Raw genomic sequence first — 25,717 nt, 5'->3', positions numbered from 1 at the left:
TATCATAGCTAGACAATTATTGAGTTCAAGAATACCCGTAATACATGTTAAAGAAGTCCAGCATTGGATGAAGAGTGGAGATATTCCAGTAGTAGTTTATGGCACTAGACCATTGTAACCATACATGTGACCAAGTAGACGCCTAATACTTTTTGTCTCATGATTCCATGTGGTGTCATAACATAGGTATTGCATTAGGACATCAGTGATAATTTAAACAGACATCCTAAACATGTGGTAATGTACACATGCAAGGGGAAAATGCCATTGTCTCTGTCCTTTTGGATATAATGGAAGGGAGCTCCTTAGACCTTCAACTGAAATGGTTCACAGTGACTCTTAACGATTGAGTAAACATGACAAGTCCCTGCAAAGACGTCAGGCTTGTCTGTCATGTACTTGTGTTAATATCAAATTTGCTCTATGAATTGTTTGGGACCTCTGGAGAATATATGAGGTTGTTGAGGTGGCAACACTGGACAAAAGCACTGTGTATTCCGTGTATAAAATATATGGATATTTAGAGCTGTGCGATGTGGTCCAAAACGTATAGTGTGATTATGGTGTGGTAATAGTACTGTGAAATAAGATAAATCATTAGATTAGTTTATTATAAGCCTTGCAAATTTTCGGTGGTCAAAAGTCAAGTCAAGCAGACAGTGGTGCGTGTAGTGCTGGGCACATGTTTCCCAGGCAATGTTTATTAACTACAGGCTTGTAGACTGACTTTGACTTTGTTATCCAATGTAATGTTATGGCCTTGTGCACCAGCTAGTCTCAAACCCACTGTTTATGAATGGATGACTTCTGTGTGTTCTTTCAGCCCTGCGTGAGGACTTCCGGGTGCAGCCCTGTGACGTGGAGGTGGCTGTGGGGGAGGTGGCGGTGATGAACTGCAGCCCGCCGGTAGGCCACCCCGAGCCCAATGCCACCTGGAGAAAAGACGGGGTCCTCATCAACAACACCAATCCGCACTACACTGTGAGACCTCCTTAATAAAACAGCTACATGCTTTGGAGGGCTTTCTTTCTATGCTTTTTGAAATTAGAAATTGACAATGGGACAGTTGTCAGTGTGCATTTCTGTGCAGTAAATGTATTTTCAAGACACTATGGTTTTTCCATAATATGGAACAGATGTTCTATATTATTGTAATTCATTTTTTGAACTAATTTCCAGAGGTGGCAGGAGCTGAAATGCAGACTGTTTTGAATACTTATTTCTCGAATCAAATCAGTGGTAACACGGTATTGCCAATAGAGGGCACTGTTGTACAACATTTTGATTAAATCCACAGGCTGCTTCATACATTTTCCTCCAATATTAATAAAAGAGGACATGTCACCTTGGATGAAGAACTATCCCCCCCAAAATCCTTGTTTATTTGTAACTGTATGTGCATGATCCCCATGTGATCTATAGGAACTGAATGGGAAGTTGATAATTGCCCCAGCCCAGAAAAATGACTCTGGCGTGTACATCTGTGTGGCCTCCAACACTGTGGGAGTAAGAGAGAGCAGGGCCGCACGCCTGTCTGTCCTAGGTAAGATGAACCCTGACTCCATGTACAGGACCATTTTAGCAATAACCTTTTTTACCATACTGAGCCAAGCTGTACTTTGCTGGCCTGGTTATGCATCCACCATAGTTGCTGGAACGGTACTGGAAATGAAAATGTGAAAAGAACAGAGTCCACACAGTACAGTTTGGGTCGGCACATCAGTGTGAAAAAGGTATGTCAGTGTTTGCTATTGATATAAGGGATAGCATGGAATTGAATGCTTAGAGATATGATATGAATAACCATCATTTGTGTATTTGCCCATGCTTTCTCCATCCCCAGCCAAGCCAGTGTTGGTGCTGAAGCCTCAGGATGTGTCGGTGGGGACAGGAGAGTCTGCCCAGTTCTACTGCGAGGCTAAAGGAGACCCCATGCCAGCTGTGGAGTGGAGCCGAGTGCAGGGCCCTCTGCCCAACGGCAGGTCTGATTCTTGATTCAACCCAAAAAACTTTATTGTCCATTAAATCTACACTAGAAACCTTTCTTGACATGAGGTTTACAACATGTGGTTTGTATGTATGACTGTAAGTCGCTTTGGATAAATGCGTCTGCTAAATGGCTTATATTATTATATACAGGAGGTCAAAAAGTATTTGGATGGTGACAATATATATATTATTTTGGCTCTGTACTCCAGCACTTTGGATTTGAAATTATACAATGACTATGAGGTTAAAGTGCAGACTGTCAGCTTTAATTTGAGGGTGAACCGTTTAGAAATTACAGCACTTTTTGTACGTAGTCCCCCCCCCCCATTTTAAGGAACCAAAAGTATTTAGACATATTCACTTGTGTATTAAAGTAGACAAAAGTCTTGGGGGTGTAATCTTTGTGTCTCTTTGAGCTACTCTACTGCACAGGCAGTACATGTGTCATAACATGCATTATTAGTATGCAATAATATTCATAATAATAAGTAATTCTTTGATTTCTAATCATTTCATACAGTTTCTATAGTGAATGTTGTGTTGGTTGCTGTGTCATGTCTGTAGGTATCTAGTGAATCCTGACCAGAGCCTCCAGATCTACTACGTGACACCACAGGATTCTGGGAGGTACACCTGCACAGCTGTCAACGACGTGGGGGTGGTCACCGCCAGCGCACAGCTTGTGGTGGAGGGTAAGAGTACTTAGCTTGAGCCTTCACCACTACATTTATGTGTTGTGTATTTGTTGAATGTGTAATGTACCATGTTTATTTTGCATACAGCAGTACTGTTTGTCTAAGACAGTTTCCCCCTGAGGGAAATTAAAGTTGATCCTATCCTATTTCCTTACAGCTAGAATAGAATGTATTTCTTTCTCCCAGGGAAATACAGAAAACTCTACTGGAATGCTAATCAAGGACCATATTATTCACAATATTTGCAGCAGGATGTAACACAAACAAAAACATTACTTTTTATGATGTTTGTGAGATGGTGGAGGAAATGAGTGTGGTTCAAAGTAAACCATTTTTAGGAGCACTATGGGACATTTCGTTACATGGAGTTTAGTTTGTGTCCATTTCAGTGCCCGTAGGGAATTTCAATTTATGAATAGAAAAGTGTACAACATTATTTTCTATGAAGATTTTTCTCGCTCCTTCACAGGAGCTGCAAGCACCAGACAGAGGGACCTTCACAGAGAGTTGTCGGACCTGCGCATAGCTCTGGAGAATGTGACGGTGCTGACTCCAAACTCCAACATGTCCCAAGTGCAGTGGAAGGTACAGACATCAGACACGTCACATGGAGGTTCATGTATTACTATGAGAACTGTTTTCACATAACAGATGACTGCATCAAGACGTTGAGAGAGTATCCCCCAGCTAACACTTCAATAGTGAACTCCTAATGTAAGGAATTTACCTTTTTGCTAAACTAACATTTTTTATTTGTTTAGAACAATATTTTCATGTCACAAACCACATTTCCATCCTGTTTTTTTTATGTGAGTAAAGGCAAACCGCTTGTAAAATGTTTTTTCTGACAGCTGTGATGGAAACAGGAAGTTTCGGTACAATTTTATAAATGACGACAGATCATTTGTTCGCTTGACATGGTGGGATCTTTTTGTGCCTCTAAAATCAGTTATGCGAGAAATGGAAATGCCTTCATGAGAAAATATTGATATACATGAAAACTTAGTGCACACAAAATCGTCTATGTCATCACGCACTGATTTATATCCGCAACAAGTCCGTTTGGTGGAAACACACCACTGGTGGCAAAATGCACATATTTTCTCTATGCGGATTTTAGACTTCACATGAAAATCTGTCGCCAATTGGATGGAAATCTAGCTACAGATAACATTCAAAGAATTCAAAACTGCCATAATTACAAAAATTACTGAACATTATCAAGAAATCAATGACAATCTATGTTAACTTTGGCAATTTATACCTGAATACATTTTTTTCATTTTTTATATCTGCGTCCATATTATCCATGAGTTTCAAGTGGATATACCATATGGCTTGCCTAGTTAAATAAAGGTTAAATAAAAAATGTTTTTACATTCACATGGTTAAAGAGGAAATAGCTTAATTCATGAAAAAAGAATATAATCAACAATGGCATTGTTTTCAATTAACTCTGCAACTCCTCTAACTATTTAATTTGTTCATAACTGCCACCAGTTTGGCTGCAAAAGATTTACAACAAAAGACATATTGACATAGTAATATAAATAAAGGTGTGTAATTGTTTTAATATATATATTTCATATTAAACACCAATGGTATTCACAAAGTCTATGGTTTATATTTAGTAATATAAATAAAGGTGTGTAATTGTTTTAATATATATATTTCATATTAAACACCAATGGTATTCACAAAGTCTATGGTTTATATTTAGTAATATAAATAAAGGTGTGTAATTGTTTTAATATATATATTTCATATTAAACACCAATGGTATTCACAAAGTCTATGGTTTATATTTAGTAATATAAATAAAGGTGTGTAATTGTTTTAATATATATATTTCATATTAAACACCAATGGTATTCACAAAGTCTATGGTTTATATTTAGGCTAATGTTTTACAGCTTTGCCAGTGTATTTATTTTTTATTTTTAATATTCGTATTTGATTATTTTATATATTTGACATGTGATAAGGCCACACAGAAGGCTATAGATAATAAGACGCCTGTGATAATCTGAAGTTCCCAAAATGGCCACTAGATGTCGTGTGATAAAATTCTCCCCAAACCTGAAAGTTACCAAAGTTCTGGTAGTTTACTGGTAAAATGCAAATGTTACCAGTAATATACCCTCCCATTGCAACCCTGGTTTCTACACTCAAAAGCGGAAATCTCATTAATGCTTGATATCTATCTTTCCTTTTTTTTCTTTCAGCTCCAGTCTTTCCCAACCCAGCCTCAATACCTGGATGGTTTCGAGGTCCTCTGTCGCTCTCTCTTGCCCGCCAGTTCGGACTGGGCTGCTAAGAGAGTGCCACTACCCAACTTTCAAACACTGGTCGGCCCGCTCAAGAGGGGCTACAAGTATGACTTCAAAGTGCGTCCCTACGGCAGCAGCTTGTATGGCCGGGAGAGCAACACCAGGCACCTGCGTGTACCTGAAACAGGTAAGGAAGGGTTCAAAAAAGTTAGCAGGCTGTTATCAACTGTAAACCAAAAAGTATGAAAATCTACTGTAGGTGTGTCTTTGGATACTGTGGCTCAGGAGTAGTCCGACTTTATTGAATAAAGGTGGTCCTTTGCGCGAATCTGTACTATGAAGATGAAAAACTATGATTTGAATCAAGATGGGTCATATGTGTGTTTTTTACACATGTATTGTTATTTTCATGACACTCCATCTTCCTGCAGTGCCTAGCGCCCCACCTCAGGCCGTCTCCATAACAAGGTCCCCTGACCACAATGACACGGTCTATGTGACCTGGGAGCCTCCACCCCACAAAGCTCACAACGGCATCATCCAGGGATACCAGGTAAGAATAAGATGGCTACCTACACCTTTACCTTATTGTATCTATGCCTGAAAAATCGAGCACCTAGCATTCTTGTATGCTCCACAATGTGTTTTATGACATCTTTGAGAGCATGCAAGAAATTCCAGGGTGAGTTTATTTTCTCTATATGCCTGACATTATGTTGTGTATTGAAAAAATCCAATTTTTCAATAACCTTGTACTGTGTTTACCATATTAAATTCACATTCACAATTTAATTACACATTGTATTGACAGGGGCCCTCTGCAACCCTGGTGTGCAAGCTTTTGTTCAAGTGCAAAATGACTGATTCAACTAAGCAGTCCTGATAGAAGACCATGATAAGATTAATCAAAGGTGTGGGCTGGAACAAAAGCCTGCTTTCCCTGACCAGAGTTTCATAGTGTCCCTGCTGTGGAAGCTGTTACCTGAGTGCACACACACACACACGTGCGCGCGCACACACACACACTCGCACACACACATGCAATCACACACAGTTCTCTGTAATGCTTCCTTGGTTCCCTCTTTGAGCTGTGTGTGTCCTGTCCAGTTGTGGTGTGTGCAGTTGGAGGAGCAGCAGTACTTGAACTGGACAGTGGACAGTGGGACCCACAGTCTGGAAATAAACCCTCTGTACCCAGACAAAGAGTACTGGGTCCAGGTGGCAGCAGTCAACGGAGCTGGCGTCGGGGTGCAGAGTGACCCCCATAGACTGGTCATCGGTCAGTGACAACACGCCACAGATATCTGTATGGTCAACCAAACACCACAGGGTTATGAAACCTTACATAAAACAAGACTACAATAAGTAGATTTGTGCCATTTGCAGTCCAGTTCATTGAAAGCATCAATGTGGGTTGGAAGGTTTGAAGATGAATGAAACAGATGTGTATAACACTATGTGTTAGTGTCAGTCGTGAAAAAACAACCCAATTGTCATACTTGAGTAAAAGTAAAGATATATTTATAGAAAATTACTCAAGTGAAAGTCACCCAGCAAAATACTACTTGAGTAAAAATCTAAAAGTATTTGGTTTTAAATATACTTAAGTATTAAATGGCAATGTAATTGATCAAATATACTTAAGTATCAAAAGTAAATGTATAAATCATTTCACAATTAAGTAAACCAGACAGCACGATTTTCTTGTTTTTAAACTTTCCGGATAACCAGGGGCACACTCCTCCACTAAGACATAATTTGCAAACAAAGCATTTGTGTTTACTGTTTAGTCCACCAGATCAGAGGTAGTAGGGAGGACCAGGGATGTTCTCTTGCAAAGTGCATGAATTGGACCGTTTTCCTATCCTGCTAATCATACGAAATGTAACGATTTATTTTTACTTAAGTACTTTATACGACTGGTTAGTGTTTATATAGATAAAGTAGGCACAATTCTGATATTTTGCCTAATTGTTGACAAAAGATCTGATCTGATTGGTTAAAATACCACTACATGTAAAACATATCATAATTAGACTGCTTGTCTAATGCCGTGAAAGTATTTGCCCCCTTTATGATTTTCTCTATTTTTGCAAATCTATGATTCCGAATGTTATCAGATCTTCAACCAAAACCTAATATTAGATAAAGGCAACCTTAAACACAATGTAACTCTAAATCAATCACACTTCTGTGAAATCAAACTGTCCACTTAGGAAGCAACACTGATTGACAATAAATTGCACATGTTGTTGTGCAAATGGAATAGACAACAGGTGGAAATTATAGGCAATTAGCAAGACACCCCCAATAAAGGAGTGGTTCTGCAGGTGGGGACCACAGACCACTTCTCAGTTCCTATGCTTACTGGCTGATGTTTTGGTCACTTTTGAATGCTGGCGGTGCTTTCACTCTAGTGGTAGCATGAGACTGAGTCTACAACCCACACAGGTGGCTCAGGTAGTGCAGTTCATCCAGGATGGCACATCAATGCGAGCTGTGGCAAGAAGGTTTGCTGTGTCTGTCAGCGTAGTGTCTAGAGCATGGAGGTGCTACCAGGAGACAGGCCAGTACATCAGGAGATGTGGAGGAGGCCGTAGGAGGGCAACAACCCAGGAGGGCAACAACCCTCCACCTTTGTGCAAGGAGGAGTAGGAGGAGCACTGCCAGAGCCCTGCAAAATGACCTCCAGCAGGCCACAAATGTGCATGTGTCTGCTCAAACTGTCAGAAACAGACTCCATGAGGGTGGTATGAGGGCCCGACGTCCAAATGTGGGGGGTTGTGCTTTCAGCCCAACACCGTGCAGGATGTTTTTCATTTGCCAGAGAACACCAAGATTGGCAAATTCGCCACTGGCGCCCTGTGCTCTTCACAGATGAAAGCAGTTTCACACTGAACACATGTGACAGTCTGGAGACGCCGTGGAGAACGTTCTGCTGACTGCAACATCCTCCAGCATGACCGGTTTGGCGGTGGGTCAGTCATGGTGTGGGGTGGCATTTCTTTGGGGGGCCGCACAGCCCTCCATGTGCTCGCCAGAGGTAGCCTGACTGCCATTAGGTACCGAGATGAGATCCTCAGACCCCTTGTGAGACCATATGCTTGTGTGGTTGGCCCTGGGTTCCTCTGCCACCTCATCAGGAGCATGCCCAGGCGTTGTAGGGAGGTCATACAGGCACGTGGAGGCCACACACACTACTGAGCCTCATTTTGACTTGTTTTAAGGACATTACATCAAAGTTGGATCAGCCTGTAGTGTGGTTTTCCACTTTAATTTTGAGTGTGACTCCAAATCCAGACCTCCATGGGTTGATAAATTTGATTTCCATTGATCATTTTTGTGTGATTTTTGTTGTCAGCACATTCAACTATGTAAAGAAAAAAGTATTTAATAAGAATATTTCATTCATTCAGATCTAGGATGTGTTATTTTAGTGTTCCCTTTGCTCAAAAAAAATAGTGTGTGTGTGTATGTATGTATGTATGTATGTATGTATGTATGTATGTATGTATGTATGTATATATACACACACACACACACACACACACTGCCATTCAAAAGTTTGGGGTCACTTAGAAATGTCCTTCTTTTTGAAAGAAAAGCACATTTTTTGTCCATTAAAATAAAATGTAATTGATCAGAAATATTGTAGACATTGTTAATGTTGTAAATGACTAGTGTAGCTGGAAACAGTAGATTTAAAAAAATATATATATATCTACATAGGTGTACAGAGGCCCATTATCAGCAACCATCACTCCTGTGTTCCAATGGCACGTTGTGTTAGCTAATCCAAGTTTATAATTTTAAAAGGCAAACTGATCATGAGAAAACCCTTTTGCAATTATGTTAGCACAGCTGAAAACTGTTATCCTGTTTAATGAAGCAATAAAACTAGCCTTCTTTAGACTAGTTGAGTATCTGGAGCATCAGAATTTGTGGGTTCGATTACGGGCTCAAAATGGCCAGAAACAAAGAACTTTCTTCTGAAACTCGTCAGTCTATTCTTGTTCTGAGAAATGAAAGCTATTCCAAGCGAGGAATTGCCAAGAAACTGAAGATCTCGTACAACGCTGTGTACTACTCCCTTCACAGAACAGTGCAAACTGGCTCTAACCAGAATAGAAAGAGGAGTGGGAAGCCCCGGTGCATAACTGAGCAAGAGGACAAGTACATTAGAGTGTCTAGTTTGAGAAACAGACGCCTCACAAATCCTCAACTGGCAGCTTCATTAAATAGTACCCGCAAAACACCAGTCTCAACTTTAACAGTGAAGAGGCGACTCCGGGATGCTGTCTGGGAAATTCCTCGGTCCAGTGTCTGTGTTCTTTTTCCCATCTTAATCTTTTATTTTTATTGGCCAGTCTGAGATACGGCTTTTTCTTTGCAAAAGAACATAGAGCCGGGGTCCTTCTTGGCTGTGATTGGCAATGCTGCAATAAGAAGAGGACCACTATCTGTTAACCTCAATGACCTTAAATTCAGATTCATCCGTTGGACTGCCAGATGGTGAAGTGTGATTCATTACTTTAGAGAATGCATTTACACTGCTCCCGAGTCCAATGGCAGCGAGCTTTACACGACTCCAGCCAATGCTTGGCATCGCACATGTGGATCTTAGGCTCGGCGGTCGCATTCTGTGAGTTTGTGTGGCCTACCACTTCGCTGCTTCCCTGTTGCTCCTAAATGTTTCCACTTCACAATAATAAATGATTCCACTTCACAATAATAGCACTGAAATGGCCAAATCCACTACTTTGGGTGGATTCGGGGTGTGTGTGTGTGCGCCCACATTGCCAATCATGTGTGTGATAGTGTTTCCCTCTTTCATATTCTCTGTCTCTGCCTTATTTTATTTCTGTCTGTCTCTTTTCCTCTCTCTGTGTTTTAATTATTTTATTTATGTCTTGTTTTTCTTTCCCTTCCCTCCCTCTTACAGACTCCCGGAGGTCCGGGGCCCCCCAGTCAGACAGCCCCAGTAGGGACCTGACTCTGGTCCTGGCTGTGCTGAGGAACCCTGTGTTCATCGGAAGCATTGGTGCCCTCCTGTGTTGCATCCTAATGGTGATGGCCTTCTGCCTGTACCGCCGCCACACACGACCCGGCAACCACCTGGGACGAGGCCACGGCAAGGCTAAAGGTCTGTCTGGGCTAGAAGTGGGGGCTAGCTTATATGTTGTATCTTTAGCATAAGCTTAGCAAGGTTATCTTAGCATGGATATGTCATGCTATGCTAGTCAACTCTGTTGTAATGGCTACGTAATCAGCGTTAGCTGCTAATCAGGTTTTAATGTTTGAGTGTTATTTGGCTAAAAAAAGAGAGGTTTTAGCTACAGTGGGGAGAACAAGTATTTGATACACTGCCGATTTTGCAGGTGTTCCTACTTACAAAGCATATAAAGCAAGTCTAATTTTTTATCATAGGTACACTTTAACTGTGAGAGCCGGAATCTAAAACAAAAATCCAGAAAATCACATTGCATGATTTTTAAGTAATTAATTTGCATTTTATTGCATGACATAAGTATTTGATCACCAGTAAGAATTCCGGCTCTCACAGACCTGTTAGTTTTTCTTTAAGAATCCCTCATGTTCTCCACTCATTACCTGTATTAACTGCACCTGTTTGAACTCGTTACCTGTATAAAGGACACCTGTCCACACACTCAATCAAACAGACTCCAACCTCTCCACAATGGCCAAGACCAGAGAGCTGTGTAAGGACATCAGGGATAAAATTGTAGACCTGCACAAGGCTGGGATGGGCTACAGGACAATAGGCAAGCAGCTTGGTGAGAAGGCAACAACTGTTGGCGCAATTATATGAAAATGGAATAAGTTCAAGATGACGGTCAATCACCCTCGGTCTGGGGCTCCATGCAAGATCTCACGTCGTGGGGCATCAATGATCATGAGGAAGGTGAGGGATCAGCCTAGAACTACACGGCAGGATCTGGTCAATGACCTGATGAGAGCTGGGACCACAGTCTCAAAGAAAACCGTTAGTAACACACTACGCCATCATGGATTAAAATCCTGCAGCGCACGCAGGTCCCCCTGCTCAAGCCAGCGCATGTCCGTATTTTCCAGCGACAGCCCCGAAGCCTGAAGGATCTGGAAAAGGTCTGTATGGAGGAGTGGGCCAAAATCCCTGCTGCAGTGTGTGCAAACCTGATCAAGAACTACAGGAAACTTATGATCTATGTAATTGCAAACAAAGGTTTCTGTACCAAATATTAAGTTCTGCTTTTCTGACGTATCAAATACTTATGTCATGCAATAAAATGCAAATGAATTACTTAAAAATCATACAATGTGATTTTCTGGATTTTTGTGTACCTATGATAAAAATTACAGACCTCTACATGCTTTGTAAGTAGGAAACACTGCTGATTTTGCAGGTTATCAAATACTTGTTTTCCCCACTGTATATGATGTATAACTAGAGGTTTTACACCACAAGGTTGTATAGTAGCAGGCATGCTTTTACTTACATAGGTTGGTTTTTACGTTTGACTTTCTCATCATTCAAAGTAAATTCTATGTGAGAATTTATATTAAGGACACTTTAGCATCTATATCGTTGTAGTGATGCTATAATGATCTGGAAGCATGTGCTTCTACATCTGCATTGCTTGCTGTTTGGGGATTTAGGCTGGGTTTCTGTATAGCACTTTGACACCAGCTGATGTGAAAAGGGCTTTATAAATACGATTGATAGTGTTGAATGACAGGATTACCATGAACATCTCTAATGTTCCTGTATAAGCTGTGATACCTCATTGTGAAATAAACCAAGTGACTGTTACTCTGGGTTTTGCAGGTTTGTACAGGTTGGCCAGTGAGGACCTAATCATCAAACACCGGTAGGTGGAAGACCGTGTCGCTCATTGAAAAATATTTCACTACTTTGTTCTGTAATGTGTATAATACGATCTGATCCACTGTATGTGCCTCCTAGTTTTGCCATTTTAACCATATGCAATACATGGGATTGACTGATTTACTGACTGATTGATTGATTGTCCTGCGTCTCTGCAGAATGGCGGCCCCAGACTCACCATGGATCTCGGGTGCGTGGAGTCCGGCCCAGAGTGGCGAGAAGTACCAGGGCATGTGGGCTCAGAGCCAGGAGAACCCCGGCTTCAGGAAGACCAGTGAGTTTTGCTCTACAGCTTGTCTAGAATCAGTTCATCCTACCACAGTTCTTAATGTAAGCATTATGAGTTGAATAAAAAGACTGGCCCTGGACCAGTTGATAATATAACTCGGTACTCAGTTAGTTTGCCCTGTGTGCTAAAAGAGTAGGCTTTTAACATATATTTTTTAGGTCTGAGGCTATTCATCTGCTACCTCTGCTATTCATTATGGAAGCTCAGTGAACCACCTCTGCTATCTAAACAATACACTTGATCCATTCTGCCTCAGAATTTCTCCAATCTTAGATCGATAACTCTAAAATAATTCCAGCCACACAAGTGTATGCACAGCATTTGAAATCCACACAAGTGGATGCACAGCATTTAAGATCATTGAGGATAACAGATAGTGGTCCTCTTCTTATTCCATAATTGCCAATCACAGCCAAGAAGGACCCTGGCTCCCTGGACTCTGCTGTCCCCATCGTGCCCGACAGCTGCGGTGTCTATGGGACGTTCTACGTGGACCTGACGGGAAACGGCCTCAAGACCTTCAACAGCCCCACCCGATGCCCCAAGAGGCCCCACTGCCACACCACCTCCTCCTCACACTCCTCCCAGCGCGGCACAGAGGCGGTGCGTACCGCTGTCAAGACCATGCTGGTCAAGGATGGACAGGCCCTGCCCCCAGCCCAGCCCAAGATGGGCGTGCTCAAGGAGTCATGGGAGAAGAATTACAAACGAGGTGATAGTCAATGCAGCCTTCTTAAATGGTTTTGATGTCCTTGCTATTGGTTAACATCAATCTGTAATTACTTTTGAATCACAGACTCTGTCTCCTCCCTCAGAGCTCCATGCAGAGAACAGCGCCCCCTTGGTGTCATCGAGGAGCCAGGCACTGGCTGTGAGGGGAGTGCCTTACAAACAGAGGCTCAGCCATCTCCCATCAGGTACTGTACTGTCATCTTACACCACTCATACCCTAAAGGCTTTTAATGCTCAGGGACAATTAGAACCAGTGTTTTCACTGAACCCCAGGTATGTACGTTTTTGTTTTATCCCAGCATTAGCAAACCTGATTAAACTAATCAAGGGCTTGGAAATTAGCTGCTTATCTTAAATCAGTTGTGTTAGTGCAGGGCTAGAACAAATATGTGCACCCCCGAAGGTTCCCCCAGGAATGGATGGTACAGAACCACTGTCCTTGACAGTGTTGTTGTATTGACCTTGGTTCCTGTGTGTATTCTTCCTCCAGGTGGGCGCTCCGAGTGCGTCAAGCCCCTGGCTTCGTCCCGCTTCCTGCACCACTCAGCCTCACTGCACTTGGTGGACATGCTCCCCACCCCACCCCCACTGCCCATGGAGGACACCACTGACACACACAGCCTCACCTCAGAGGAAGGGTGAGGAACACACACGCATGCATGTACACACAAACATAACCACACCTACACAGACACCCACGCAAACAGACCCACACAGACACACACACACATCCAAACAGAGACACACAGGCATTGGCAATACTCCCCAATCCTGCTCCCCCTCTCCCTGTGCCACTGTTCAAGACGTCCTGCCCCAGTCTCAAAACCAAGGCTACTTATGTTGACTAACACTTACCACACATGAGAGAATACTCATGAAACTGAGCTCAATAAATGTTACATCTTTCATTGGCTGTAGCATTATATTAATAACTCCCTGTAGTGTGTTGATGATTGGTGCTCTCAGAGAAATACTTCTGAACAATAACCAAGAATCAAAGGGTTCTTCCTTATGGACCTTGTATTTAGCCCCTTGAATCAATAAGACCAGTCATCTACACTATATCTGAGCACATATGAGCATCTATGAGCCGTGTGTTTCTCACGCTCTGCCACAGGGCTCCCATGTTTACTTCTTTTTAACCTCTTCCTGACACCAATCTATCACAGTTTCTCCCATTCCCCACTCTCTAATGAGCCACTGCGCTCCGCTTCCCTCCTTTTCCTCTGCCATTATAGTCAAACCGGATGGCCTGAACTGGTTTCATGTCTCCCGCTGGGGGAAATGATTGTACTTCCTCCCTGTTCTTAGCCTCGATGACAGGGCCTTGACACGGCTCATAGAACAGCAACCAACATGCGCCAATTTACATGACCATGAATGACATGTAACCACAGTTTTAACAAAGAAAATGTTTAAATTCGAGTTGTAGTACGACTATATTCTCTTTCAAGGAATAGTACTATTATCACAAAATAAATGGGAATTTATTGTAACTACAGATGTGACCAAAAGTTTGAGAATGACACAAATATTAATTTTCACAATGTCTGCTGCCTCAGTTTCTTTAGATATTTTTGTCAGATGTTACTATGGAATACTGAAGTATAATTACAAGCATTTCATAAGTGTCAAAGGCTTTTATTGACAATTACATGAAGTTGATTTGATGCAAAGAGTCAATATTTGCAGTGTTGACCCTTCTTTTTCAAGACCTCTGCAATCCGCCCTGGCATGCTGTCAATTAACTTCTGGGCCACATCCTGACTGATGGCAGCCCATTCTTTTATAATCAATGCTTGGAGTTTGTCAGAATTTGTAGGTTCTTGTTTGTCCACCCGCCTCTTGAGGATTGACCACAAGTTCTCAATGGGATTAAGGTCTGGGGAGTTTCCTGGCCATGGACCCAAAATGTCAATGTTTTGTTCCCAAAGCCACTCAGGTATCACTTTTGCCTTATGGCAAGGTGCTCCATCATGCTGAAAAGGGCATTGTTCGTCACCAAACTGTTCCTGGATGGTTGGGAGAAGTTGCTCTCGGAGGATGTGTTGGTACCATTCTTTATTGTTTGCTGCCCTTCTTGACACCAGGCCATCCTCCAAAAGTCTTCGCCTCACTGTCCGTGCAGATGCACTCACACCTGCCTGCTGCCATTCCTGAGCAAGCTCTGTACTGGTGGTGCCCTGATCCCACAGCTGAATCAACTTTAGGAGATGGTCCTGGCACTTGCTGAACTTTCTTGGGCGCCCTGAAGCCTTCTTCACAACAATTGAACCACTCTCCTTGAAGTTCTTGATGATCTGATAAATGGTTGATTTAGGTGCAATCTTACTGGCAGCAATATCCTTGCCTGTGAATCCCTTTTTGTGCAAAGCAATGATGACGGCACGTGTTTCCTTACAGGTAACCATGGTTGCCAGAGCAAGAACAATAATTCAATAATAAGAGGGACTTAATAAGAGGGAATTTGCAATCAATCTGATTACTCTTCATAACACTGGAGTATATGCAAATTGCCATCATACAAACTGACGCAGCAAACTTTGTGAAAATGTATATTTGTGTCATTCTCAACTTTTGGCCACGACTGTACAGTACATTTAGGCAACTAAGCACAAAGTATAAATACCTGCATGATTTTCTCATACACTAGGTTTTAATCTTTTGCTTATACCTAATATAAATAAATGCTAATATTTGGGCTTAAAGGCCCAATCTGTGATTTAGCCATTTTGTTCATTCATTTATGATTCACAAGTTGATTTATTGAAGAATATAACTTATAAATGTCTCATGAATTTAGTCTGAATTATTGGAAATTACCTTCTGAGCTTTTTGTCACACCTAGGTCCAGTAGGTCCACTAAACTGATGGTGGATGACGGGTCTCACCAGTCTGTGTGTGCTGCGTCCGGTCTCCGTGGCCCCCCATCCAACACTACGGGCTTCCCCTCCTACAGCCGCCTGTCCACTGCCTCTTACTGCCTGTCATTAGACGAGGAGCAGGACACGACAATGACCTCACAGGAAGTCACCCAGTACCTGGAGCTCAGCCCCAAGGCCGAGAGGCGCAGGTAGGTTTGCCATGGAAACCAAGGGGTGGCAAATAGAGGGTGAGAGGCTTACTGTCAGAGTCATTGAGGGGCTGTGCTTTGACACATTCTATTCTACTACATCGATTGATAAGGGCATTTAAAGACAACCAAAATTTTGGTCAGTAATATTCAATATTTGAATAGCCAGTCTCTTTATTAGTAAAATAGTGTTGGATATTACAATAATGTCTGTTATTTTAGTACAGTATTGCTTTACCGGAATCAGTAGTTTTTACTTCATTCACCTCTCATCTTACCTCACTTCTTGTTTCCAGCACAATGCCGGATAATCCTCCTTCCTCCTCCCTGTCCCGCCCTTTCTCCCCCACTCCCACTTTGGGCTACATCTGTGGGCTCCTCCCCTCCGACCAACTGGAGGACAGGTTGACTGACGACCAGGAGTCCCAGTCAATGGGCTCTCGACGGGCCCGGCTCCAGAGCACACCCTTGTCGCTCTGCAGTGAATGGGAGGGCTCGCTGTGGAACGGCTGGGGGTCGGTGTCAGAGGGCAACATGGCTAACAGTGCCCGCACCAGCTTCATCAGCTCGTCGGACGGCTCATTCATAAACGATGCCAACTTTGCCGGCGTGCTGGCCACTGTGGCCGCAGAGTCCATGAGTGGAGCCTCTTTCTCAGGCAAGACTACTAGAGAAAATGTACTCACACATTAATTATATTTCATACTTTAACAGGTTACTTGAGATTGAGCTGTCTTGTCACCAACTACCACTAGGTGGTGAACTCTTACCATACTGTACGATCCTAAAATGGTGCCTTGGAGTCAGATTTACAACAGATTCCTCTTTTACGTCTAGCCTCTATAGTTTGGTCATGATATACTTGTGTAAGAAGATTTTTTTGGTGGATGTCTCAGGCTACATCAGGGTTATGTTTATTCATTAATTGAACATTGTCTATATGACTTTGCAACTCATAAATGGAATTTTATTCCCCCGGGTAAAGGAATTGAAAAGCAATTGACCACACGATCAGGTGTCACCAGTTTTCCTTTGTGTAGCTTATCGGCATGCTCTGTTTCCACTGGGGATGTAGCCTAGACTAGAGTTAAGCAGTGGTCTTGTATTCTGGGAGGACTACATGTGGAAAATGTCAGTGCTTGTGTGGCCACTGAGACTGACCTTATGGGACAGATCGATGTGATTTAAGTGAGTGTATCTCACAGACACACACAGTGGAGTGTGTGTATGTGAGGTAGGGGGTAAACTCAGGATTCAGGGGTGGCAACTGCCGATTTACTTAGGAGCTCTCAGCAAATTGAAGGCGCTCGCGAGTAATCTTTCTCAGACTGTCATTTAATTAATCACTTTGTCCTTTCTCCAAATGTGCATACGGCCAACTTTACTCCATTTGCCCAATTGTTATTTTTAATACAGGAGTGTTGCCACAGTGAAAAAGTCCTGATTGTGCATTATACAAATTGGATTGCTAAGTGTGCGTGTATCACATTTCTGTTATCATATCTATTTTATCATGATGTCAGTTGCCATGTAATATCTCTCTGTATCATGGTATCAGTTAGCATATCTCACTTTATCCTGGTATCAGTTGTTATATCTCTCTTTATCGTGGTGTCATTTGTCATATCTCTGTATCATGGTATCAGTTGTCATATAGAGTACAGTCAAGTTTGGACACAACTATTCATTCAAGGTTTTTTCTTTATTTTTTACTATTTTCTACATTGTAGAATAATAAGACATCAAAACTATGAAATAACACATGGAATCATGTAGTAACCAAAAAAGTGTTAAACAAATATAAAATATAAAATTTATTTGAGATTTTTCAAAGTAGCCACCCTTTGCCATTACAACCTTGCAGACTCTTGGCATTCTCTCAACCAGCTTCATGAGGTAGTCACCTGGAATGCATTCAATTAACAGATATGCCTTGTTAAAAGTTATTTTGTGGAATTTCTTTCCTTCTTAATGTGTTTCAGCATATCAGTTGTGTTGTGACAAGGTAGGGGTGGTATACAGAAGATAGCCCTATTTGGTAAAAGACCAAGTCCATATTATGGCAAGAACTGCTCAAATAAGCAAAGAGAAACGATAGTCCATCATTACTTTAAGACATGAAGGTCAGTCAATAGTGAAAATGTCAAGAACTTTTAAAGTTTCTTCAAGTGCAGTCGCAAAAACCATCAAGCACCATCAAGCAGAAATTGCAGCCCAAATAAATGCTTCACACAGTTCAAGTAACGGACACATCTCAACATCTCAACATCAACTGTTCAGAGGAAACTGCGTGAATCAGGCCTTCATGGTCGAATTGCTGCAAAAAAACCTCTAAAGGACACCAATAAGAAGACACTTGTTTGGGCCAAGAAACACAAGACACATCTGTCCTAGATTTTTGGTTTCCAACCGCTGTGTCTTTGTGAGATACAGAGTAGATGAACGGATGATCTCCACATGTGTGGTTCCCATCGTGAAGCATGGAGGAGGAAGTGTGATGGTGTGGGGGTGCTTTGCTGGTGACACTGTCAGTGATTTATTTGGAGTTCAAGGCACACTTAACCAGCATGGCTACCACAGTATTCTGCAGCGATTCACCATCCCGTCTGGTTTGCGCTTAGTGGGGCTATCATTTGTTTTTCAACAGGACAATGACCCAAAACACACCTCCAGGCTGTGTAAGGGCTATTTGACCAAGAAGGAGAGTGATGGAGGGCTGCATCAGACGACCTGGCCTCCACAATCACCTGACCTCAACCCAAATGAGATGGTTTGGGATAAGTTGGACCACCGAGTAAAGGAAAAGCAGACAACAAGTTCTCATGATATGTGGGAACTCCTTCAAGATTGTTGGAAAAGCATTCCTCATGAAGCTGCTTGAGAGAATGCCAAGAGTGTGCGAAGCTGTCGTCGAGGCAAAGGGTGGCTACTTTGAAGAATCTCAAATATAACATTTAATTTGTTGAACACTTTTTTGATTACTACATGATTCCTTATGTGTTATTTCATAGTTTTGATGTCTTCACTATTTTTCTACAATGTAGAAAATAGTGAAAATAAAGAAACCCTGGAATGAGTAGGTGTGTCCAAACTATCAGTTGTCATATCTCTCTGTATCATGGTATCATATATATCTCTCCACATGGTGTCTGCTGGTGCGTCATGGTATCATGCATCTGTGTGTGTGTGATAACTCTAGTTTGGTTCTCCTCTCCAGACTTCTCTCCCCCGGCGTCGCCCCTCAGTGCCCTGTTCCCTCCGGCTCCAGATGAAGGAGCGGAGTGTTTCGGGGAGCTGGATCCCATGCCTGTTTGGGACTGGAGTACAACCTGGGTGGAGGAGATGGAGGCGCAGTACCGCGCCCAGTACACCTCCCAGGCAGATGCACCCCCCGCCTGCAACACCTGGGGGCATTGTCGTGCTGACCGTCACTGTGAGGACCGCCAAGCCACCGGAGGGGGTAGGGTTTGAGGACGAGGGGGTGGGTCAAGGACAACCTCACAGCGATGATTGGATTGATGATACGTTTTTTGTGAAGTCCATTTCAATGCCAAGACATGCATTTAATTTACTCATAGAAAATCAGGAGAAAAACGATGTAATTTTATGTTTCATTCATGAATTAGGAAGTGGCCTTTGTTTTCCTGTGAGTGGTTTACAACAAGTCATGAGTAGAAGATGTAATTGGGAATGAAATTAAGTTGACCATTCAACCTCTCCCATCCAGACCACTATTGGTTACCTGAACTATGTTTCCCACAATACCTCAGGGCAGTCTCTCCCATGAAAATAGAATTCCTAGAATAGGCATCTTCTATTTTTATGGATCCTCCTCCAATTTGTGTTCTCCATTTGTCCTAACCTGGGATGGTCAAGAGTTTAACCGCAGCCAGCCCCAAAAACAACTTTTAAAAAGTTTGGAGTGTTATGATTTTAGTGGCACTATTACTGTAATGTAGTGCATTTAGTTTCTTCCAGAATCTTCCATGGGCCATGATCCTGCTGGTTAAAACAGACTGAACTGAACGCACAATGATGGGAGTAGTCTGGTTTAACCAGGCTATGATCCTACCATATTCGAGTGTATTGAAAACAACCAGAGAGAATTTATACAGAATATTCACTGATCATTCATTTGCAATAGAATGTAAATCAACGCGACTGATTTTATTTAATGAACCATGAACACTGTGACTTTCCAACCCATTTTCTGCCTCTTCTTTTTATCATCCTTTGTTCACAAAAGACGGTCTAAAGTTATCATGTTTTTCATTATTAAATGTGCTTTTGTCTCTATTGACTTTATAATGAGAGCTAAATATTTAAGTTGTTACACTAGAATTTGGACGATGTAGTTGTGTTCTGTTTCAGATTTAGTTTAATTTCTCTTCCCTTTGACTTCATGCTAAACATTAAGGGCTGAGGCATGACGTCAGATGTGTGTGCATCACTCAACTTTTTCTCTCTCGCAATTCACCTTTTGATATTAATACATGACTACATGACAAACACACTCCCATGTCAGAAGTTAGGATTTGTCCCTATGTACTTGTGTACCTAAATGAAATATGTATACATTTAGCAATAAGTAGAATGTTTTTCTCATGATGTAAAGCTCTTCCTTCTGTAAGAATAGGTTCAGTAGGACTGGATAAATGTGTATTATTGGAGAGGAGGAATAATTATTCATTTGATATAAATGTTTATGCATGACTTAATAATACTATTTGAAGCATAACTAAGTGTCTTCTACTGTGGCCTTATTGAGAATAAAAACGTATACATTTCAGTCTGATAACTTATTTTTGGTAATTCATGTTTAATCCAGGAAGTCTTTCTCAAGTAGCAGTGGATATTAGCCTGTGTTTCATCCTTGCCTTTCTAAATTTGCCAGTTGTTTGGTAAGACAACCACAAGTTGGCTTAAGCAAAAACAGACCAGCCAACCAAGACAAATTAATTATATTTTGAGACTACCAATCGCATTCTGTGGATCAGGATGATCTCCCGCAAATATTTTGAAACCAACTCAAATTACATCCAGTTTAATCCTAATGTGACACTAAACCTTTAAATAAAATGTAATATTCAGTGGCATTTACAAAATATTCTGTCCTTGTAATGTAGAGGATGTACAACAGGAGGGTTATATAACCATTTAAAAAATATTATTAAAAGGAAAAGATCATCTTTGTCAATGTCTATCATTTTGGCCCCGCTGGTCTCAGATCACTGCTGATCGCTCTGTATTGCATCTCCTCATATTTGGTTAAATGTGTGTGTGTTTGTTACGCTTTGGTCAATAGCTTATTTGGCAAGGAAAGAGTTTGCTGCCTTAGTCTGTATTGAGTTGTTACTTAGTGTTAATCCCCATTTCCCACTACCACAAACAAATAAATGACATTACACAACAGTGTCTTCATCTTTCCTCGTATGTGTAGCCTACACATCCAGAGGGATTAGCCTTCATATCACAGTGCTCACTACCCCACGGCCATATGCTCAGCACAAAAAGCTACCAGTCCCCACTCCACCCACACACACACACACAAGCGTATGCACACACTTAATTCATGCACATTTGCACACACACACACACACACACACTCTTCCTCCCCCTACACACAAACACATGGTACCGCTGGGTTAGGCCTGTGCCAAAATGGCAGCTTTTTATAGCCTGTAGGTAATCCATTGGCCCGGACAGAGAACACAGAAACTGTGCCCCAATGTCTGCCGCAAAGCAGACCTGGGTTCAAATATAATGTGCAATCTTTTAAATACTTTGAGTGTTTGCTTTAGCCTGCCTCGAGTGTCAAATGTGCGAGATGTATACATTTGGGAGTATTCTTTTGATTCCATTCCGCCATGCTTGCTCAAACACAGCTGCAGTATTTGAAATTATTTAAAAAAAAATTCAACCCAGGTCTGCTTTGATGCTTGTTTTGTACTTTTTATCTCACGTTCTTTCTGTTTTTATTTCCATATCAATTTGTATGTCATAACTGCCATTTCACCAGAGGGATTAGGCATTTTTTGAGAGAAATTATATTATGCCATCTGTGTTTGGTCACTGCTTTCTCTAGAGAGTATAAATCCAATGCTTCCTCGTGTATTTGGACTTGGATGTCCAGTTAGATTTGACTGGATCGTTGGACAATAATATTCAGTGGCTCTGCTTGTACAGAATTTATGACAAGTCATTTTCTTACATCCCACCTCTCTGGGCAGAGAATGCTGCGTATTAACTGAATATAATTTCTGTGTGTGTTTTTGTGGGATTCCTTGCTTTCAAAGCACACCCACAACCATCTGGGCAGAGGGAAAATTGCAATTAAAAGTTGTACACTGAACTGTGACAAATGTATTTACAGTTGCATGTTAAAGTGACAATGATTTAACTAACTGGAAATCAATGTGGCACACGTGGGCAATCCATATCCACTCTGCATCTCTGTCAATACTATGGAACCAGCTCACCTCCATCACACAAACCCACATTCAGTTGAAGTCGGAAGTTTACCTACAGGTTAGCCAAATACATGTAAACTCAGTTTTTCACAATTTCTGACATTTAATCACAGTAACAATTCCCTTTCTTAGGTCAGTTAAGATCACCATTTTATTTTAAGAATGTGAAATGTCTGAATAATAGTAGAGAATTATTTATTTCAGCTTTTATTTCTTTCATCACATTCCCAGTGCATAAATTGTTTAACTTAGGTCAAACGTTTCAGGTAGCCTTCCACAAGCTTCCCACAATAAGTTGGGTGAATTTTGGCCCATGCCTCTTGACAGAGCTGGTGTAGGTTTGAGTCAGGTTTGTAGGCCTCCTTGCTCACACACGCTTTTTCAGTTCTGCACACACATTTTCAATGGGATTGAGGTCAGGGCTGTGTGATGCTGTGTGATGGCCACTCCAATACCTTGACTTTGTTATCCTTAAGCCATTTTGCCACAACTAATGCTTGGGATCATTATCCCATTTTCCCATGGGAAGACCCATTTGTGACCAAGCTTTAACTTTCTGACTGATGTCTTGATGTTGCTTCAATATATCCACATCATTTTCCTTCCGCATAATGCCATCTATTTTGTGAAGTGCACCAGTCCCTGCTGCAGCAAAGCTCCCCCACAACATGATGCTGCCAACCCCGTGCTTCACGGTTGGGACAGTGTTCTTCAGCTTGCAAGCCTCACCCTTTTTTCCTCCAAACATAATGATTGTCATTATGGCCAAACAGTTCTATTTTTGTATCATCAGACCAGAGAACAATTCTCCAAAAAGTACAATCTTTGTCCCCATGTGCAGTTGCAAACCGTATTCTGGCTTTAATATGGCGGTTTTGGAGCAGTGACTTCTTCCTGGCTGAGCAGCCTTTCAGGGTTATGTCGATATAGGACTCGTTTTACTGTGGATATAGATACTTTTGTACCTGTTTCCTCCAGCATCTTCACAAGGTCCTTTGCTGTTGTTCTGGGATTGATTTGCACTTTTCGCACCAAAGTACGTTAATCTCTAGGAGACAGAACACATCTCCTTCCTGAGCGGTATGACAGCTGCGTAGTCCCATGGTGTTTATACTTGCGTACTATTGTTTGTACAGATGAACGTGGTACCTTCAGACATGTGGAAATTGCTCCCAAGGATGAACCAGACTTGTGGAGGCCTACAATTTTTTTTTCTGAGGTCTTGGCTGATTTCTTTTGACTTTCCCATGATGTCAAGCAAAGAGGCACTGTGTTTGAAGGTAGGCCTTGACATACATCCACAGGTACACCGCCAATTGACTCAAATTATGTCAATTAGCCTATCAGAAGCTTCTAAAGCCATGACATAATTTTCGGGAATTTTCCAAGCTGTTTAAAGGGACAGTCAACTTAGTGTATGTTCACATCTGACCCACAGGAATTGTGATATAGTGAATTATAAGTGAAATAATTTGTCTCTAAACAATTGTTGGAAAAATTAATTGTGTTATGCACAAGTAGATGTCCTTACCGACTTGCCAGAACTATAGTTTGTAAACAAGAAATTTGTGGAGTGGTTGAAAAACAAGTTTTAATGACTCCAACCTAAGTGTATGTTATTTTCCAATTTCCGTCAACGTTTTTAATTTGACCTTCATTTAAGTAGGCAAGCCAGTTAAGAACAAATTCTTATTTTCAATCACAGCCTAGGAACAGTGGGTTAACTTCCTTGTTCAGGTGCAGAACGACAGATTTTTACCTTGTCAGCTTGGGGATTTGATCTTGCAGCCTTTCGGTTACTAGTCCAATGCGCTAATCACTAGGCTACCTGCTGCCCTCAACACTCAGTGCTGTGTGGTGGTGTCATATTGGGGGTGTTTGGTTGGCCCTGGTTGGTGGTGTTTCCTGTGCATTGTGTGATCAGAGTCTATGGTGAATTGGTTAGACCCCATGGGAGCCTGCCTTCTGTGACCCAGATCTGGTCTGGACCAGATTAAACAGAAGGGTCCCTCCAGCTTCCTCTCGTCTCTTCTCCTTTCTCTACTCTTCTCTTGAAACATACTAACCCAACCAACTAATGTTCAATCCCCAAAAGTTTACATTCATACATACATATTATTTTATTCTGCTCACATTTCCTCTTGACTGCATACGGCTTTATTTGCGACCCATTTTGCATACAGACGTCTGCCTAAAAGTCAAAAGCATCCATCTCTTCTCAGCCATGCAATTAACATGGAAATTGGAATGTGACATGTTGGATGGGACAGGGGTTTTAATGACCCACCCAATCCCCAACTCCTCATCCTTCCATCTTGCTCTTTCTTTCTCAGGCTATTCTCTCTTTCTCTAGTGGGCGTTTCTGGCTTGACGCTGGCCTAATGAATGAGCTGGATGATTAATGGCAACAGGGGAGAAATGGGGGGGGAAAGGGGCCTTCCAGGATGCCATAAAGGTGGGAGATAAGTGGGAGTGAGGTTTGAGGGCGAGTCCTAGAGGCTCTTCCCTGTCTACAGTGTGTTGAGAGGACCTGTGAGCTAGTCTGTCAGCGATAGCTCAGTATATTTGGTTCTCAAGAGTCGATTCAGCGTTTAGGGATACATAAAGGTAGAAGTGCTTTATATCAGTCGTACATCATTGTTTTGGGTAGTCTCTGTCGAGCTGAGCTATAATAGGTATATGAGTTGGTCTGAATATGTTAATTCGGAGACCTGTGTGTCTCCTGTCTTTGTCTGTGTTCCTTGTGACCTGACTTGCATAGTAGTGCATCCCAATTAACTACACAGAGAGCAGTCCCATTCCCACTCCCATTTGAATTACTCCTTGATCCAGCTCCTTGATCTGCAACATGCCTTGTTTTTCCAGGGCACAACAGTAGGCTACAGTACAGTACAAAGACAACACATCGTGCCCTTTTTCAGTTCACTGCTGGGGCACAATGAGAGTACTCCCAGGACACTATCTTTTGTGTGTATGTGTGTGTGTGTGTGTGTGGAACCTCAGGGTTGTGTGTGATGTCTCAGGTGGGCAGAGGAGAGGGTGCGTGTTATTTATTGCTCTGGGTTAATGCCCCTCACACTGGGAATTGCATTCTTCTCCATGCAGAACCAACCAGGTGGAATGTACTGTGAATAGTCAGAGGCCTCAGGAATAAAATAAAGAAAACATGACTTCAGCTAAGCTTTTACATTTTCATTTAACTTGGAATGAAGTGGTGGGTGGGGGTGGGGGGGGGGGGGGGGGTCGTACACAGTAAACTTATTTCTAGATATTCTTATGAAACATGACTTGTAAAGTCCAAAAAAGTTCCCAA

The 25,717-nt window shown here is 41.9% G+C and overlaps 1 protein-coding gene across 2 annotated transcripts in view; it reads left to right on the top strand.

The window, feature by feature from the left end:
- The window catches only part of robo4 (roundabout, axon guidance receptor, homolog 4 (Drosophila)), a 38,763-nt gene extending 17,408 nt beyond the window's left edge, over window positions 1–21,355 (top strand). The window contains exons 3-19 of one of the 2 annotated variants that reach the window (XM_020465111.2): window positions 824–981; window positions 1,423–1,543; window positions 1,844–1,982; window positions 2,554–2,681; window positions 3,154–3,269; window positions 4,910–5,141; window positions 5,386–5,507; window positions 6,062–6,233; window positions 9,897–10,097; window positions 11,781–11,823; window positions 11,999–12,114; window positions 12,542–12,841; window positions 12,945–13,046; window positions 13,352–13,499; window positions 15,710–15,934; window positions 16,231–16,592; window positions 19,152–21,355. In XM_020465111.2, coding sequence (XP_020320700.1) covers window positions 824–981; window positions 1,423–1,543; window positions 1,844–1,982; window positions 2,554–2,681; window positions 3,154–3,269; window positions 4,910–5,141; window positions 5,386–5,507; window positions 6,062–6,233; window positions 9,897–10,097; window positions 11,781–11,823; window positions 11,999–12,114; window positions 12,542–12,841; window positions 12,945–13,046; window positions 13,352–13,499; window positions 15,710–15,934; window positions 16,231–16,592; window positions 19,152–19,405 — 2,939 coding nt within the window. In that variant the 3' untranslated portion in view covers window positions 19,406–21,355. The remainder of the gene's footprint in view (window positions 1–823; window positions 982–1,422; window positions 1,544–1,843; window positions 1,983–2,553; window positions 2,682–3,153; window positions 3,270–4,909; window positions 5,142–5,385; window positions 5,508–6,061; window positions 6,234–9,896; window positions 10,098–11,780; window positions 11,824–11,998; window positions 12,115–12,541; window positions 12,842–12,944; window positions 13,047–13,351; window positions 13,500–15,709; window positions 15,935–16,230; window positions 16,593–19,151) is intronic. The other variant, XM_031808418.1, reaches the window with a different exon arrangement.
- The last annotated feature ends 4,362 nt before the right edge of the window (window positions 21,356–25,717 follow it).

This window comes from Oncorhynchus kisutch, linkage group LG28 (assembly GCF_002021735.2).
Source record: "Oncorhynchus kisutch isolate 150728-3 linkage group LG28, Okis_V2, whole genome shotgun sequence".
Lineage (NCBI taxonomy): Eukaryota > Metazoa > Chordata > Actinopteri > Salmoniformes > Salmonidae > Oncorhynchus > Oncorhynchus kisutch.
The sequence above is the reverse complement of the archived record's forward strand: the minus strand, read 5'-3'. Positions and strand labels throughout refer to the sequence as shown.